The sequence below is a fragment of the Alosa sapidissima genome, chromosome 2, assembly GCF_018492685.1.
Source record: "Alosa sapidissima isolate fAloSap1 chromosome 2, fAloSap1.pri, whole genome shotgun sequence".
Taxonomy (NCBI): Eukaryota; Metazoa; Chordata; class Actinopteri; order Clupeiformes; family Clupeidae; genus Alosa; species Alosa sapidissima.
This window is the reverse complement of record NC_055958.1, coordinates 10,506,774-10,525,996: the sequence shown is the minus strand read 5'-3', so window position 1 is coordinate 10,525,996 and position 19,223 is coordinate 10,506,774. Positions and strand designations below refer to the sequence as shown.

The following is a 19,223-nucleotide window of genomic DNA, read 5'->3' as shown; positions in this document are numbered from 1 at the left end:
ACTTACAAGGGGATACCATCGAAAACATAACCTGAAAAAAGCAACACTTACCCCAATACTGTTCAAATGACTGAATAAAAAACCCTAAGGACATTTATCCTGCAGACACACATATCGTGACGGTGTGTCTTCAGTTGTGCTTCATATGCGCCTTTCGCTATCGAGTACCAAAGTGTGATGTCACATTTCTGTAGCAACCGAATTTCTGTTCTACACAAACCAAATTAACAATATGAAATACTAGGCCAGGTCAAAGTTTTCTAGAAAAGTTTTTTTTTCGCGTAGATAAGCAGATTGATTTTCTGATGATTGAAGCAATTATTGAGAATAGATTGTCTTTATTTTTTTATTTAAATTTTATTTAAATAAAAAAATATTTAAATTCTTTTCTTTAAATTTTATTTTATGTTGGTCTTAAGGGGGCATGTCAACCCATCCCATTACCACTTATTTCATGTATAGCGCCACCTAGTTAAAAATTAAAAAGCAAAAAATTAGGTGTTTTCATCACAATATCTCTGGCTGACATGGTCAAAACTGCACGAAATTGAAAGTGTAGGATCATTATGACACCCTCCGAATGCATGCCAAGTTTTGTGAACTTTCGTTCATGGGGGGCCTTACAATAAAATGTGTACATTTAGTGACCGTACACCAACAAGGATTCCCGGGACACTGAAAGACCGGGGTACACGAAACTTGGTGGGCATGTAACCCCACATGGATAGCATGGAACCATCGTTTTTTGTTTTGATCTGTATCCCCCCCCCCCCCCCCCCCCCCCCCCCCCCCCCCCGCTGTACTGGACCCCGCGAAAGGAGGGTAGGGCAGACACAGTTTTCTGTGAATATCTTGAGAACCGTAGGCCCTAGGACAGGGGTGGGCAAACTTTTTGGCTCAAGGGCCATACTGGGTTTTTAAAATTGGCCGGCGGGCCGCACAACAACCCCCCCACGACACACACATAAAAAAAAATACATTTTTTATAGCCTATAATTTAGTATGACAAAATATTTATTTTAAAATATTAATTGCTTAAAAATACTGCTAATTTTATGCTGTTTAACAAATGTATAAATTGTGCACTGTCGCTTTAAGACAGTCGCTTTAATTCATGTTTATTTTTCAATGATCTTCTGCCTGCTACGGTATGGCCCTCTCACACTTTTTAAATGGTCAGTAGTGGGAACTACTGCTGCCTTCATGATTTCCTTTTAAAAGTTTCTTATAAGACGGAGATATCAATTATCAACAATGACAAGCCAGCTGGAACCTGCGGCTCTCTCTCTCTCTCGTGAGTGCAGACGCGTTCCCAATTAAATGGATCGCATGTTCACGTTAGATCTGCTGCAAAGGAGATAACTAAGAGTTAACTTAGTTTAACATGATGTTATCTCTATTTAACATGATGTTTTGACATTAACATTGTAAACGTTCTCTAAGGAGAGTGAAAAGCAGTTTGCAGTAAAGCTAACCAACGTCGTCTCTATCGCAGGAAAAAAATAGCGAGCAGCCTGATAACCAAATGAAATGCTCAGCGGGCCGGATGAAAGTGCTTGGCGGGCCGGATCCGGCCCGCGGGCCGCAGTTTGCCCACCCCTGGCCTAGGATGACCAATTTTTTCCGTATTTTTGCCTCCAGGGCTCATGTTAACCCATTCCATGTGCACACATGTGCATAAACAGATACACACGCACACACATACATTCACAGTAATCATACGTATGACGCATACTCACACAGTAGACATATGTACGCATGCATGCACATGCACAAACACACATACGCAGGCAAACACACAAGCACGCACACACACACACACACACCCACACACATAAACATAAACATGTACACGCACACATGCACACAATTCAAGAATTTCTCAGAATTATGAACAGGCAAGATGGGGGTGGGGTTGTATAAAATGTGAAATCTATGAACTAATCATGTTTTGGTACTTGTTGTCTAGCAGATACCAGTGAGAATTGAGTGTGGATAATGCAATTTAGTGAGACAGTTAGAATCATATAGGCCTTTCAGCGTGATTTTTGTGGAAAAAATGTGCTGGACTGGGCAGCGGTCATATTTTGTACCGCTCTGCGGTACATCTAGTTCAAATGAGAGTAGGCCTAGGGATGACGTGGGCTAATTGAAGGTATGGCCCCCTTTACGTACTTGAGGGTGTTTTCAATTTAACTTAATAGGGCACTACCGCCTCTGTCTCCCATGGACTTTGATGAAGATGTAACCACATTGAAACGTTAGTCATTTGCTGCACCATTCTAAAATATTGTTATTGTGACCAGAAGCACAATGGAATTACCATTTTTTACTTGTTGAAGTAAACATTTCATCATTCAGTGCAATGTTTTTATCATTCAGTCTTATGTAATTTCTCCATTACACCAGTGTTATCCCAGTGTTATCCATTACACTGAATGACAGGATCTGTATTTAGATACTAATTTAGTACATCCATATGCACATCCATATTGACATGATGGCATCATGCAGTTCATGCAGATTTGCCGGCTGCACATGATGTGAATCTCCCATTCCACCTCATCCCAAAGGTGCGCTATCTGATTGAGATCTGGTGACTGTGGAGGCCATTTCAGTACAGTGAGGTCATGTTCAAGAAACCACTTTCAGATAATTCAAACTTTGTGACATGTCACGTTATCCTGCTGAAAGTAGCCATCAGATGATGGGTACATAATTCGTCATAAATTCGTTGGGTCCAAGTACCCATGGGGACCCAGGTTTGAATCCAACCTGCGGTCATTTTCCGATCCCACCCCATCTCTTTCTCTCTCTCCCACTCACCCCGTCAATCTTCACTGTCCTATCTAAATAAAAACAAAAAGACCAGAAATGTTGGTCTCCTTTGGTACAGATCCAGTGGGCAACACATTTCTGAAAGCACCTTTTTTCTTCATTGCTAATTATTCTGCTACCTCCAAATACTTTGTGGGATGATTCAATTCACTCTGAGGTGTTGCATAACGATTGTATTTATTTTTTGGCTGACAGGTGGCAGGGACACAGCAGGACTTGGGGGCAAGGGAGGCCCCTACCGTTTGGATTCTGGACACAAAGTTTACCAGGTCTCCCAGATGGAGAAGGATGCTGTACCTGATGAGGTCAAACAGGCAGCACGTGAGATGGGGGAGAAGGCTTTTAAAGAGAGGTATGGTGCCATATATTTCTAGGAGACTTAATTGACATCTTCTCAAAGAATTATGAAGTTGAACAGGATTTCAGGATTCAGGATTGACTTTACATACTCTTCACTGTTTTTTTTTTTCATTGACATAGACTATGTTCCCGTGCACTCCATATTCCTGTTTTAAAACAATTTAATTAAATATTTAGAATGATAACAATATTCCGATTGCGTATGAGTCATGTAAACACCTTTTCCAGTTATAACCTGATTAAGCACATATTACGATAACTAAAAACCTAAATGATACTGAATGCTGAGCTCAGATTTGTGTCATAACATTACTGTGAAATCACATGTATTTGTATTCATCAGACTTAAAGAAATTCAAATGACTGAGTATGATGCCTCCACTTACGAGCGTATTTCTGGAGCAGTACGTCGGCAAGTTCAGTCTCTACGAATCATTCTGGACAGCCTTCAGGTAATGTGTTTGTGTGTCAGAAAGAGAGATTAATAATGGAGTCACAACCTTGATTCCAGTGAAGTCCATCATGTTTCTCTGAACATGGAATAAATGCAACATTATGTAAGGGAGGTGTCCTGATATACGGAATTAATAGACGAGGCGGATATCCATACAGTATATGGAGACCTCGAAGGCCATTATCCTGCTTATCCCCCTGTTTGTATGTAGGCAATAGTCATGCATTTGTACATTTACTTATTAATTTAGCAGACACTGTTGTCCAAAGTGACTTACATATGTCAACTATATTACAAGGGATTACATTGTCCCCAGAGCAACTTGGGGTAAAGTGCCTTGCTCAAGGGCACAACATTTGAAGCCGGGAATAGAAATCACAACTTTTAGACTACTGCATGCTAGCCCAGCTCCTTAACCACTACACTACCACCGCCCCAGGCACACAAAGGAAATGTGATTGAGTTTAAAAAGAAGCCAGCTTGTTTGGCATGTTGTTCTACTTTCTTTGGTTACAGTGATAATGTATTTGTATCAAAAGACTTATATAGTTTTGTTTTTGTATTTTTAAAATACTTTCTGAGATATAGCGTGATGACATCATACACTGTAAAAATTGAAAAGTCAGTACTGTCCAATTTATCAAACCATATTATGTTACAATTACATAAAACACAACCTTATTGTGTTCAAATAGTAATTTCAATTGAGTAATGGGGTGTCCTTTATTTTTTGTATAGCAGGTGGCAACGTCATGCAGCGTTCATATCATATATCGCTATGCGGTACATTTTTTTCTTCCCTGATTTTCTTTGTTCTCGGACTTAGAGTATTGTATGTAGATTTAGTAATTGTGGTTCAGGGAGCAAGAGGAGTCATTTTTATACATGAATTGGTCACCACAGAATCCACAGTTTTTTTGGTATGTGCTGGAAAAGACTGTACATAGTGGCTCAACTCTCCCTTTGTCAAAATAAGATCTCAGCAAAAAATGAATGCAACTCATCGACTGACAATCAACCGACCTGTGTTCAATTGTGACGTTGCATAAGGTTGTTGACACAATGCCACATTAGGTGTGCATCATAACAACAAAATATAGACTGTGCAACTTTTCTGGCCAAATAAATACATTGTCAATACTGTTGTAGCGGACCGCTCCATATTCTTTATAATAAAAATGTAGGCTTATCCAACCGGGTTGCTTAAACGACAATTAGGTTAACGTCACGCAGTCAGCTGACGATAAAAGGCTGCTTGGCCTAACCTGCGGAGGGAGAGCGGCGCTAATTACAGGAAGCTCTATCGGAGCGAGTAGTTACCGAGGGCATGTGAGACATGGCGGGAGCATTTTAAAACAGAACATTCACACTGGATAAGTTACATTGGATTCCTTGGATCGTACCCTTGTGGATTAATCCCTTTGAGGAATTACTATGAAGCAGCGCGGATCCTGAGCAAAATAGGACCGGCTCAAATTACTTTGTGTTGCGCACAACGGAATGGATCGGCAGCATGGCAAGATGTTTTCCTTTCTCTTGTCGCGGTGTTGCGAAGATCCCTGGTTCAAGTCGTAGGCCTACTCTGCAGCTCCCCTGGCTAGTCTCCCGCTGGTAACTCAACACTCATCTCCGAGTTCACGTTTCCCTTCCACCAGTATACAACTAATTCAACATATTCCACAACTCACTTTCCTTCAGTGACTCAGACTCTTTCATACTTTCCCTTTTTGTTTAAATAGCATTTTTGTTTTTGATTGTATGGAGGGATATCGATTATTTAAGTTGTGTATGAATATTTTTGGTTTAATTTAAACTATCACAATATATGATTTGAAACTTATAAAACGTGTCTATGTTGTTTGATTTGTGTGATAGTTTCACTCTAACTGTGACTACATTTGAATTGGCAGCAAATACTGCCTGGCACCCCAGAGACAATTGAATCTCTAAATTTAAAAATAAAAGATTCAGATTAGTCACGTTACACTGTACACCTTTTTCTATGTCCAAGGGTTAGTTTATTTAATTGTCTGCTGGTTCTCCCTATTCGTTTACTGATCAAATCTAAAGAGGACTTGTGGCCTGAACCTAGATCTTTTAGGAAGCATAATGGTGTGAGCATGTCTCTGACCTTGTGCCCTTGATGTGTATCTTAGGCAAAAGGCAAAGAAAGGCAGTGGCTGAAGAATCAGGCTCTGGGTGAACTAGATGACTCAAAAATAATTGATGGACTGACCGGAGAAAAAGCAATCTATAAACGCAGAGGAGAGCTGGAACCAGAGGTATGTTCCTGGAAAAAGCTGGAAAACTTTTGTTAAGGCATCCCTTCTTTGCTACTGGGGCACACACAGACATAAATTCCATAGTTCATATGGTTAGATCATCCACAGATAATAATTACAAAATGCTTTGTGACACAACCATAGCGTTGACAGCATTATTACTGAAGTAAACATGTAGCACATTTTTTTCAGATTGCATTTATTGGACTATACTTAGTTATCTAAATTTATAGGGTTACAATTTACGGTAAGAGTTCATGAATTAATTCATGATTCATGCATTACTTCATTCCTTTATATCTTATGAATCAGGAATTGACATGAGTTCAAAGTATTTCATGACCTCATGCATGAACAACACATCAACTAAAGCATTAAGTACGGTGGGTACATTGTTATGATTTATGATTTCTTAAGCATGATCATCATCTTTGTGGCCCCTCAACTAAATTGTGAACAATGGCATTTGTGGTGTTTAGAGAACTGCACAAGTTGTGTTCAAATCAGAATTTGAGTAGTGATGACCACATTTTTGGCAGAAAAAGAAATCATCATGATCATTCTTAATAAATCATAATGATGTGCCCATCATATGTAATGCCCCCTGTATTTTAATAAAGAACATTTATTTATTTACGATACATTATTCATTCACAAAGAAAATTGGTGTCCTTAAAGGTCTGTTTTTCCTAATTTTTTTTTAATTAAGGCATTAAGATTAATTTCCAAAAGATGATTTTTTATTCCTCTTTTTAGTCAACTTTAGCATGGGGGTGTAAACCTATGCAACCCACTGTACATATATTACGAGCAGCATCATCAAAGACTTTTCTCACCCCAACCACAGACTGTTCACAGCCAATAATGGCAAACTTTCAGTGAACTTCTGGTGACAAAACTAATTTGCATATGACATTGCTGCAGATTTGTTGCAACATTGCCAAAAGTTAACCACAACTATTTGCCAGAAACCTAATTTGCATGTGAAAATATAACCTTGCCGCAAATTTGCAGCAACTGTTTGCCAGAAACCTGAAATTTCTGTAAAGGGGCAATCAAGACATGGCAACCCTTACAAGGACAGCAAAGAGGCGGACATTCTGCCCCTCAACAGTCCCCTCCCCCCAGACAATTGCAGTACCCTATCCCATCCATAGTATTCTATTTATATTTATAAAATGTACATACTGTAATTACACTTATACATATCCATATTCTACTGCTCCTTATACTATTCGTACTGCACATACACTTATTTTTTACTACTCCTATAATGTTGCTGTTACTACACTGCACATATATGTACATACTGTACATATCTGTCTATACAGTTCATACTGAATATCCATCTTTATTCTGTAAAGTTTCTTTATAACTGCATATATTATTATATTTTACAAATCTGATAATGTTACTGCTACTACACTGCACATATCTGTACATGTTGTTCATACATTGTGCTTACTGTCATATCTATTCTGCTCTTATAAGGCTACTGCTAATACATTGCACATATTTATATTTAATTTATATTACTGTAAACCTTACCACTTTCTTAACTGTATACACTGCACTATATGTCTTTTACTGTTTATACTGCACCACCTCTCTATACTGTGTATATCACATTGCATTGCATTGCTTTTTTGCACTTCTGGTTAGACACAAACGGCATTTCGTTGTTTCAGTACTTGTACTCTGCACATTGACAACAAAGTTAAAGTTGAATCTAATCTGATGCTATAATCTGTTGCCTAACTGTAGCCACAAATATTACGTTTTTGACAGTGTGTAGCTTTGTAGTTTGTAAGCATATAAGCACTCATGACTTTATTTAATGCTACAGCTCGGCACCCCACAGCAGAAGCCCAAGCGGTTGCGTCTCTTGGTAGACGTTTCAGGCAGCATGTACCGGTTTAATGCGGTAGATGGCCGATTGGAGCGCTCGATGGAGGCTGTGTGCATGGTGATGGAGGCACTGGAGAACTACGAGCATAAGTTTAAAGTAAGACCACACACACACACACTCTCATAAACCACACACACACTCATAAACATTTATTGGTAATGGAACTGTTGTATAAAAGCAATTTGACACTTGTGTCCTTGCCTACGGCACTTGGCCATTCGGCCTTGTTCCTATGGCCGAATTACAGCCATGCCATTGTCCTTTACCAGCCCCACTCCCACTCGTGTCATATTGCTTAAATCAGTCCTTACCTCGAAAGAGGATTTTGATTCTCACTATGCTACTCCTAATCTTTATACCCTCTGTCTCAGTATGATATTGTAGGCCATTCAGGAGATGGATTTGATATTGAATTAGTTAGAAGTGACAAAGTCCCTAAGAACAACAAAGAGAGACTGCAAGTTCTGAAGGTAAGTAATCCATTGTGAAACTCCACTTTTCACTATACAGTTTGGCATCTTGAAGTGCTGCTTAGTATCCTCATGTCAATTTAACCACCTGCTTTTTGACTGTATTTGCTCATTATGATATCTACTATACTGCATTTAAAATAGAGCTGTCAATCGATTAAAACATTTAATCAAACTAGACTGCATTTCCGGCGGGAACTGCAAAAGTGTGCTTGCCCTGGTCCAGTCACCAACGTGAGCAGACAGTGACATACGCTATTAGTCCATGAGCCACAGGCCCAAAAAGGGGCGTGTCACTACCACTTGGGGGGGCAAATTCTCACTATATTTTTCTGAGAGCTACATATCTCTGGAGTATAAAATGGTATGATAGCAAGTTGGATCTTGTAGCTTTGTGGCTGTACAGGCCTTCAAAGTTGACCTCTGATTTGAAAAAAGGAAATTCTGCCTATTGGCTTTTTTTTGTTAAACCACTCATAAGAGCCCAGAAAATAATCCAAACCTCATTATTACTGATGCATATGTGGTGTTTGATGTTGGCATACATATTTTGAATCATTATGTGATTTTGCCCTTCGTTTTGGTTGATAAAATTCAAGATTTATGTGTAATAATGAGCAAATCTACGTTTTCAGAGACACAGGTTGCAGCACTAATTGAAATGCCCACTACCTCATTAATCAATGTATTTATACCCTCCTACCTCCCAGCAGAGACTTGAAATGCAAATGATTACATAGGTCTGCATTGCTATGCTATTTACTATTTGTAAATGTACTATTTGGAAACACCCCAAAATTCAGTAAATTAGTATTTTATTGAAACTACCCATAGAGATCAAAACATTAAGATTACCAATCAAATATTACCTTTACATTCAAGGAATACCATATGAAAATTGTTCACATCACCACATGTACCCAGCTTAACATAAATATTATAATTTTATAATGTCCAGGGCACATGAAATACATACAGTAATTTCCTGTGTATTAGCCATATTGTGTATAAGCCACAGGACAGTGTTTTATGCAAGTTAAAAGAAACAAAACCATATACCATATTAACTGCCCCTGTGTATTAAGTGAAAGAAAATATTGCAAAATCAATGTAAAAGCTGCAGCTAATAGTTGGGAAATTATGGTAATTGCATCACAGGTGCTAAAATCTACATTATACATTTCAGTTGTACTTTTGACTAGTAAGAATGTGGGAATGAGATGTAGATGAACTGGTTGGTGAAAATATTCATACTTTACACATTATCATTATGTACAATTATTATTATTATTATCATCATACTTAAAATTGTCTTTCATCTGATGTTAAAATCATTTCCATTGAAAAGAAATAATAACTATTTTCCAAGACTTGATCTACAAGTACATACATTTACAACAGTTTTAAAAATTCTACATAGTTAGATCGAATGAGACAGAAACTGAAATTGGATCAATCCATTTTCAGAGGAACATGAGTTAATTTGCATATCTACAGCAGGCAAAGCAACACAAGAGGTTAGGGATGATCTGATTCAGGCTCATACTACAGGCAAAGATCATGACATAGAGGCTGGAGTCAGATACACCTAAGCACAAATTCCATGATACATTGACAAAGCAAAAATTAAAGACATTTACGAGCATGAGTCAAAAAAGAAAATACATGCACATGGCAAGACCATCATGTTAAAGACTGGACATAAGATAAATCTTTTGTCACCCTCTTGGACCTTAACCATGGTCATTGGCAACACCTGAGGGGACCCCAAGGAAAACCTCTAAAGCAGCACTTGCAAAGCATTTGCAGAAACTTGCATCACTATCAGATAATCTTCCAGATGCATATAATACAGCAACAATCATTGATGGAATGTCTCTGGTCCAGAAGGTCAATAACAATGTCTCAACTTATGCAGACATTGCTGCTGCTATTCATAGCATGATCCGTAAAGAGGCAAAGCAGAGGCAGATAATTTTTTAGATTAAATTAGATTAGATTTAACTTTATTGTCATTGTGCAGAGAACAAGTACAGAGACAACAAAATGCAGTTTGCGTCTAACCAGTGCAAAAAAGTGCAAAAAAGCAGAAAAGTGCAATGTGATATACACAGTATAGGCAGGTGGTGCATAGACAGGACAAGAAATATAGTGCAGTGTAGACAGTAGTATACAGTTGTTTTGCAGAAGGTGGTTTAGAGTAGCATAAATTAAATATAAATATGTGCAGTGTATTAGCAGTTACCTTATAAGAGCAGAATAAATATGGCTATGTACTGTAATATGAACAATGTATGAACAACATGTACAGGTATGTGCAATGTAGTGGCGGTGCCATTATAGTAGTAGTAAGAACAATATAGATATATGCAGTGTATTAACAGAATATATTACAGAAGAACTGAATAAATATGGATATTTAGTATGAACCATATAGACAGATGGGTACAGTACAACTATGTGCAGTGTGGTAACAGTACCATTGTAGTGCAGAAACAGTAACATTACAATAGTATTAATAATAAGTGTATGTGCAGGATGAAAAGCAATAGAATATGGCTATGTACAGTATAATTGTAATTACAGTATGTACATTTGTAAATAAATAGATGGATGGGATAGATGGGTGGGATAGGGTAGTGCAGTTGTGAGGGGGGGCTAGGGGATGTCCGCCTCCTTGTTGCCTCCTTTTTTTTTGCACATAAATCTTGAATTTTATCAACCAAAATGAAGAGCAAAATCACATAATGAGTATATGTATGCCAACATCAAACACCACATATGCATCAGTAATAATACGATTTGGATTATTTTCTGGGCTCATGAGTGTTTTAACAAAAAAAACGCCAATAGGCGGAATTTCCTTTTTTTTTTCAAATCAGGTCAACTTTGAAGGCCTGTACAGCCACAAAGCTACTAGATCCAACTTGCTATCATACCATTTTATACTCCAGATATATGTAGCTTTCAGAAAAATATAGTGAGAATTTGCCCCCCCAAGTGGTAGTGACGACCCCCTGTGGCTCATGGACTACATGCTGAACCTGGCTTGATCCAAGCATTCTAACAGTGCCTTTCAGTGTTGGAGCAGTGGCAATACCTCAAAAGCTCTATTCAACTATTGCCTTGCGGGGTGAATGCGGTTCGTTGGATTTTACCTGTGGCCTGCCTTCGAATTTAGCTTCTATGACTAAAATCATATCAATAAAATAAAACGACAGCAGTGATTGGCTGCAAAAATAAATAATGTCACGCGTCTTGCACCTCTCAAACTGGGCTAACCTAGAGAAAAATCAGGTAACCTAGAGAAAAATGTGAAATTATAAAATATGGCATTAAACAAAATAAGGCATTAAAATTCTGCTTGTTTGTCAGGATACTTTTTCACTGATTTATTTTAAAAATATGAGCTATGAGTGTGAATGTTATATATTCCATCCCCTAATTCTGTTTTACTGTTTTATTTGACAAATAATCTATATGGATTTGCTCTATAAAGACCTTATGTCTGTTTGGGATTGTTTTGAGAGCCTATTGATGTATCTCAGAATAAAGAAATGTCCACAACATTAGTGATGTTTTTTTTGTGTGTGTGAATGTATTTTACTTAACTCATTGAATGTAGCTGGATACTCATGAACGCATGTCTCTAATAGCCACAATAGGAGTAATTTTAGCAACACCGTATTTTGTGTGGCCCATAACGACCCAGTGGATCATGAAAATGTGCCAAAATTCCCATTCCTTGCTTGTTGTTGGTATATTAATCCCATTCAGATTGCCACTTATCTGAGATGTAAGAGTTCAGTATATGTTTAAGGTCTGGGGCAGGGATTTGACATTCTGTGACTTCTTCATTGAGGGCTTGCTTAGCAGCACTGTCTGCTTTCTCATTTCCCCTCAGACCAACATGGCCTGGGACCCAGCAAAAAACTACACTCAAGTTCTAGTTCTTTAGACGTTCTAGTTGATCAAGCTCAGCTTTGGTTGTACTTTTTGCATGACATTAAAGCCTACTGGAAAGATTTTTAATTGCAATTTAATTGAATGCAATTTACTTTTACGATTAAATAAAATTAATTTATCCCTCTCACCCATAGTTTTCTATTTATTTACAAATGGACATAGGCCTACTGTAATTACATTTATACATAGTTATTCTACTGATCTTTATACTATTCATCCTGCACATAGACTTATTCTTACTACTCTTATAATGTTGTTTCTGCACTACAATGACACTGTTTCCACACTGCACATAGCTGTATGTTATGTACATATCTGTTATATATTTGTCATATTGAATATCCATATTTATTCTGTTTTTTTATATTCTGTTAATACACTGCATATATCTATATTATTATTTCTACTATTATAATGTTACTGCTACATCTACATACATTATTCTACTTATTGTATGAGATAACTGCTAATACACTGCACATATTTATATTTAATTCATATTACTCTAAACCACCTTCTGTAAATCAACTGTATACTACTGTCTACATTGCACTATATTTCTTGACCTGTCTTTGTATATTTCATCACCTTTCTATACTTTGCATCACATTGCATGCATACTGTAGCTACATGAATCACAGCTAAGATCCTTGGTTGCTATGAAGGCCAGTCGTTCTAAATGGATGGTTGCTATGGCCAAAGGCCAGTTATCTCTGCCGTTGTCAAGCGGGCATATCCTAACTTTATCTTATTTTAAACATCTCTATTTTATTTCCATACAGTGAGTCCCATTAAGAAGTGGCCACTTCATTCGCGCTTACCGTGATTCACGCAGCAATATTATTAAATTAATCTGTCACCATATGCCTATGCCAACGTTTTATTTGATTCACAATGAAACGTTACATTTAATGTACATGTAAACAATGAGTAGGCTAGTTTTGGTTGTTGTTGGTGGTGTTACTGCATCCCTTAGTTATGCCTATGTAGCACCCCTCTACTCTACTTAATAATAAATTGCACTTTAAAGTAAAAGGAGGTGCTTCTATGAGTTACTGTTAAGTTTAGGCCAGTTCTAGGTTCGGCATTAAGGGGGGAGTAAATTGACAAGGACACCAGTATGTAAAATGTTATAAATAAATAATGCAGGTTTATTAAATGCAAGAATATCTTTTCTCTATGAGAAAAGAAGAGGAAATATTAGTAAATAGAAAATAAATAGTAAATAAATACAAAACCCTATAAAATAACAAAAGAGCTCTTAAAAATGCAAAGTATCAAATCAATAGTTAAAAACTCAAATGTCCAAAAGAAAAGAAATACCCGGGTAAGGTGGTGTGAGGGTACAATGTCAGTGTATGTGTGAAGGCTTATCTGTATCCAGGGAACAGATCCAAGGGGTTGGTTATCCAGTATGAAAGGGCAGTTCAAGGGGTTGGTTATCCAGTATGAAAGGGCAGAACAGTTCAATCGATCCAAGGGGACTGACTCGCCATCCAGTGTTCCAGTGTACATAAAAAACCAATCGGAGTTCGAGGTTCAAACAACACAGGTCTTCAACAATCAGTAGAAAAATAGGTATAAGGAAAGGTAAAATGATTCAATACGATCAATAGATTTAGAAAAAGTTAGATTAGAGTTAGATAAAGTTAGTATTAATTTTCTTAAGAGGATTATCAGTAACGTCTAATCAATTTCATTCAAGTGGAGTCTCGAGAGTGAAAAAACAAACCCGTCACCTAGGAGATGACTATACCACAATAAAAGTATTTTAGAATACCTGCACTTTCAAGCAGACCAAAAAAGAAATACATATAATCATGTAAACTCAGCTTCTTGCTATTTATTCATATTTATTCTATTTATATATTAAAATATTTATTGAACTCAAACTGTTCTAAAACTAAAGTTATGGTCTTAGTAACCAAACTTTAAGGTGGGTTACACCTACAATGCAGAATTGTTCCCTCGTGATTGTTAGACGCATTTCAAAACATCGCGACGTGAAATGCCACCACAAAACATTGTTTGTGAATCGGTCTTATTAGGAGTCCTCGCTTAAGCTGTCACAGATTTAGGCGCTACTTTTAGGGCTAAAATGCTTCCTGAATTACTCTTAGTAAAAAAAAAATAGGAGTCCTAAAGTTACGAGTGATGAAGTTACGAGTACAAGCATCTCATATCAAATTTTGGAATGTTTTCTTTTTTTTTTTAGCTTATGCACCCTCACATTGGAGTCCCAAGTTCAAATACAAAATTTGGTATCGATATGTGACAGTGTTCATGAGATATGGACGACCTCCTGTTTCGGAGCTTCGCCGCCGATTTCGTTTGGCTGTGACGGGCACGAACGACACGCCCACCTGACGTCATCTTCGCGAGCAACTTACACCGGTACTGACCGGACGTTTTAAAGTTGGAACGGTGTCTGACTCAAAGGGCCTAGGCGCTAGGGCTGACAAAAAATTAGGGAGACGGGAAAAATAATAATAATAATAATAAAACTTAAGAAGAACAATAAGTGTGCTTTGCAAGCACACTTAATTACATACTCTGTGATTAATCTAAATGAATCGCATATATAATTTTTGCTGTGAAAGTATTTTAAATATTTAAATTCAAATGAATCATTGAATAATCAACATCAGTGACATGTTCAAAAACTCTTTTATTATTATTTTCACTGTTCAAATAATGGCTATAATAATCTATGATATGATCTAATATGCTGAGGAAATAAATTCAAAAGTGCTTCGGGAAGTTTTTTTTTCACATACAAGGCATTTCAGGCCACAGATATAACCTAGGGGACATAAAGGGAGGATAAATTAACACTCCTCTCAATGTCAACACTATTTCTTTGCATTGATGTGCGACTTTAGAGTTGACGAACTCTGGGGATTTCCTTGCTGCAGACATTGCAGAGGACTTTATTTTAATCAACACTTTATTTTTATCAACACCATCAGGCCGTTTTTTAAATGTTAATGACTAGAACGGCTCGGGGTCAAAAGTCATATGGAATCGATTAATCTGCGCTATTTTTTTTAATCAGTTATTTTTTTCTCAAATGAATTCATCAAAATTAATCAGTTATTTTGACAGCCCTAATTTAAAATGTTTTGTAGATTGTCTTATCCTGCATGAAATCATGAAAATGAAATATACTGTAATTACAATTGAAGGTGGGAGAATACACTGACCCGTTTACACTTTGACACTTTTAAAAATAGGTTTCCCACACAGATTTTTAGAATTAGTAAAAAATGTTAGGCCCATATCTCATGACAAACCAGTTGTGCAGTGAGAAGTCATTACATGGTAAGACTATTTTAATATTAAAGAGCAACTTGCAGGATGGAAACTCCTATGAAGCATATAATAGTGTAGATAAATGATGAAAAAACTAGATACTCAGAAAGAAATAAAATGATAACTACGTCAGAAACAACATATTGTGATACAATTGTGAGAAAATAACTTCTGGATCTATAAACCACTAACCGGAAGTGAGGTAACATAGGGTAAACAGGTCAAGTACAATGAATGGTGTAATGGATCCTGTGACAGGCCATAGCCCTATAATTATGAGCCACTTAGGCGAGATAGGGGCCAGGAAGAGAACAGGGTAAGGAATAACTAAAATAAGGTAGAGTTTTGGTGAGTGACTCAGTGAAAATGGTGGCTAACGCTGTGTCTGCGTCTATTGACATTATCTTGATATTGTTTAATAAGTCTGCTTTAGCAATCATACTTTTGACGTTGCTGTTGATCAAACATCCATGTAGATTGCTTTTATTTAAAGTCCTATTGGAATATTCACAATATGTCGCGAAAATTGGGCAGCATGGCAAATAACATCAAACTGACGGCCCATATTTCTTCTGTCACAACCTTTTGGCGGAATAGTTTATGAGCGGAGTAGGCTACAGCTTCAGAAAAGATGTCGGTAAGTTCGGAAATGACAAAGAAGGTAGGCTACACTTTTGGGTTGAGGAAGAAAGAAACACATGTAAGACAGCTTAGTAGTGACATAAGTGGGAGTATAGCTTAGGCTGCTTTCCAGCTGCTGCCACATTAACTACAAGTGGCAAACAGTAGACTACACTAGCGAACAAGCAAGGCATAAGCGAGCCTAATTATAATTAAATTACACGCATTTGCGTTCATACCACGGCCGGTAAACAAACACTCATGTTCTAACAACGCATTTACAGAATGAAATACCACTGGCAATGTCAGCGCAAATATGTAACAAACACAATTTAACAATACTTACAGGTATCTGAATGCACACAATGGAAACATTCACGGATACAGCGTTTGATAAACGTCAGAATACAGTATGTTGTGTGACCTATTTTATACAGTCTATGCGTGACATGTAAACGGGAATATGAATGGAACATTTTATTAACAACTCATGTAAACACTATATTTGCAATATTGTGTTATTCTGAATACGGTCAATGCTCGGAATATTAATGTATGTGTAAATGTTTTGTGGCAGATGAGGCGGTGAAGTCCCCTCTGTTTAGGCTGCCTGCACAAAACACACCCAAATACGAAAACCCTTCCTTTTCTTGTTAGGAAAATGGTGGACGTGTTATTCTAACAGGCTGGAATTCAGTGATTAACCATTATGACTTTCCAAAAAATGTACGAACTCTATCTCTAACCACTGCTCAGACTAGTAACTACACCCGCAATGACAACAGAGCTCAAGCGCCAATTTAAGACGTTTACCTCCTACGTAATATAAAGAAATATATAAAGCTTATAAAGCTAATACACTGCACATATTTATATCTAATTTATATTACTCTAAACCACCTTTTGCAAACCAACTGCATACTACTGTCTACACGGCACTGTATTTCTTGTCCTGCCTATGCACCATATACTTTGTAGATCACATTGCACTTTTTCTGTTTTTTTGCACTTCTGGTTAGACGCAAACTGCATTTTGTTGGCTTTGTACTTGTACTCTGCACAATGACAATAAAGTTGAATCTAATCTAATCTAATCCAATATGACGTGTTTTTGGGCGGGAGAGGCATATTTAGTAACCTGCTTAAAATGGGTACACTTTCTTCTGAATTACTGTCCATAGGTTTTGTAAATCAACCTGCAAGTTGCTCTTTAAGTTTAAGCCTGGCCTTTAATGACATTCCTTTTGTTGTTGAACCTTCCCTAGACCATGCACGCTCATGCTCAATTCTGCATGAGTGGTGACTTTACTCTAGAGGGCACAGAGCATGCAGTGCAGGAGCTTGCAAGAGAGGAGGCTGACGAGCATTTTGTGGTGGTGCTGAGCGATGCCAACCTAGAGCGCTATGGTATCAGCCCAGATCGCTTTGCCCGTATACTTACAATCAACCCGCAGATCAATGCCTTTGCTGTCTTCATTGGATCACTTGGAGACCAGGCTGAAAGGTGAGTCATGAGTCATGTAGCTACCATTGTACACTCACACTAATATGTATCTCTAGTTATACACTACCTTTCAAAATTTAGAATCACCTTTGTTAAATATCTTTATTTTTCCATTCTAATAACATGAATTTTATAAGAAATATAGTGAAGACATTAAAGCTGTCATTAATCCTGTATTCACAGGTTAGATAGCCAACTATGAATGGAATATCTAAATATTTGTAAATGGTCCTTTTTCTGCCATCATCACTCCTTTGGTTTAATGGCAGTATGCTAGCTAATCTTATTAGCTATCATCTTTCAAATGATAATTCATCATTCAAGTCCTTTTTTTCAATTATAGCGCTCTCTACTTTTATTTATTATTGAACGTCACACTTCGGTACTCTATTATGGAAGGAATGTGGGACGCTAATAGAGTACCGAAGTGTGACGTTCCGTTTCCATGACAGCAGTGTCACTGGATCTAAACAAACTTTCGAAGTGGCTTCATAGCATTGAATGTAGACATGTGGGATCGTTTTACTCGAGCAACTTACACCGGTACTGACCGGACATTTTAGAATTGGAATGGTGTTGATATCTCAAAAGGCCTAGGGGCAGGAGCTGGCCAAAAAAGTGGGCTGAAAGGAACTAGAATGCCTTTCCGGAGGAACTGCGAAAGTGTGCTTGCTCTGGTGCGGTCACTAACATGAGCAGACAGTAGAATATGCTACGTTGAACCTGGCGTGATCAAAGAATTCTAACAGTGCCTCATTTTTCAAAATCGGCGTACAGGTCAAAGGTTATGTGCATTAACATGAATCCAAAATGCCAAAACACATTTTTGCTAGTTGCAGCGACCCCTTAGTAAAGGGCACCAAATTATATGTGTGGCCTCACAATGGAGTCCTGAGTCCCTGTACCAAGTTTTCTGAAATGTGAAAGTGCTTAGAAATGAGCTAAATTCCTGTAACTCTAGTGCCCCCTAGTGGCCAAAGGTCACCAAATGTATTGTGTGTCCTCAGGATGGGGATCCAAGTCAATATACCCAGTTTGGTTTCTATACGTGAAAGCGTTGCTGAGATGTGAGCCTACTTTTTGTGATTATAGTGCCTCCTAGTGGTCAAAAGATGCCAAATGGATTGTGCGTCCTCAGGATGGGGTCCCGAGTCTATGTAATAAGTTTGGTTTCGATATGAGAAAGCGTTCCTGAGATATGCTTTGGACAAAGGCGTCTGCTAAATCCATAACCATAACCATAATCATATGACCCTACTTCCTGTTTGGCTATGCTGCCAATTTTGTTTGGCTGTGATGAGCAAACGGGCAAAAATCCTTCTGGTAATTTCTGCTATGACAGAAACTGGGTGTGATTTTATTGTTCTGTTCTACTGGTTTATTTGACAAATAATCTATATTAACCTAGTGGTATCTTACCACTAGGAGTACTCCTAAATCGCACTAAAATATTTTAGCTGGGAGTTTTCTCTTAAAAGTTATTCACAAAGCCTCTCAGACCTACTCT

The 19,223-nt window shown here is 37.6% G+C and overlaps 1 protein-coding gene across 1 annotated transcript in view; it reads left to right on the top strand.

The window, feature by feature from the left end:
* Positions 1 to 19,223, top strand: part of vwa8 (von Willebrand factor A domain containing 8) — a 201,987-nt gene that overhangs the window by 180,198 nt on the left and 2,566 nt on the right. Inside the window, exons 39-44 of the mRNA XM_042065280.1 lie at positions 3,034 to 3,190; positions 3,542 to 3,650; positions 5,809 to 5,934; positions 7,781 to 7,939; positions 8,215 to 8,313; positions 17,478 to 17,716. Coding sequence (XP_041921214.1) covers positions 3,034 to 3,190; positions 3,542 to 3,650; positions 5,809 to 5,934; positions 7,781 to 7,939; positions 8,215 to 8,313; positions 17,478 to 17,716 — 889 coding nt within the window. The remainder of the gene's footprint in view (positions 1 to 3,033; positions 3,191 to 3,541; positions 3,651 to 5,808; positions 5,935 to 7,780; positions 7,940 to 8,214; positions 8,314 to 17,477; positions 17,717 to 19,223) is intronic.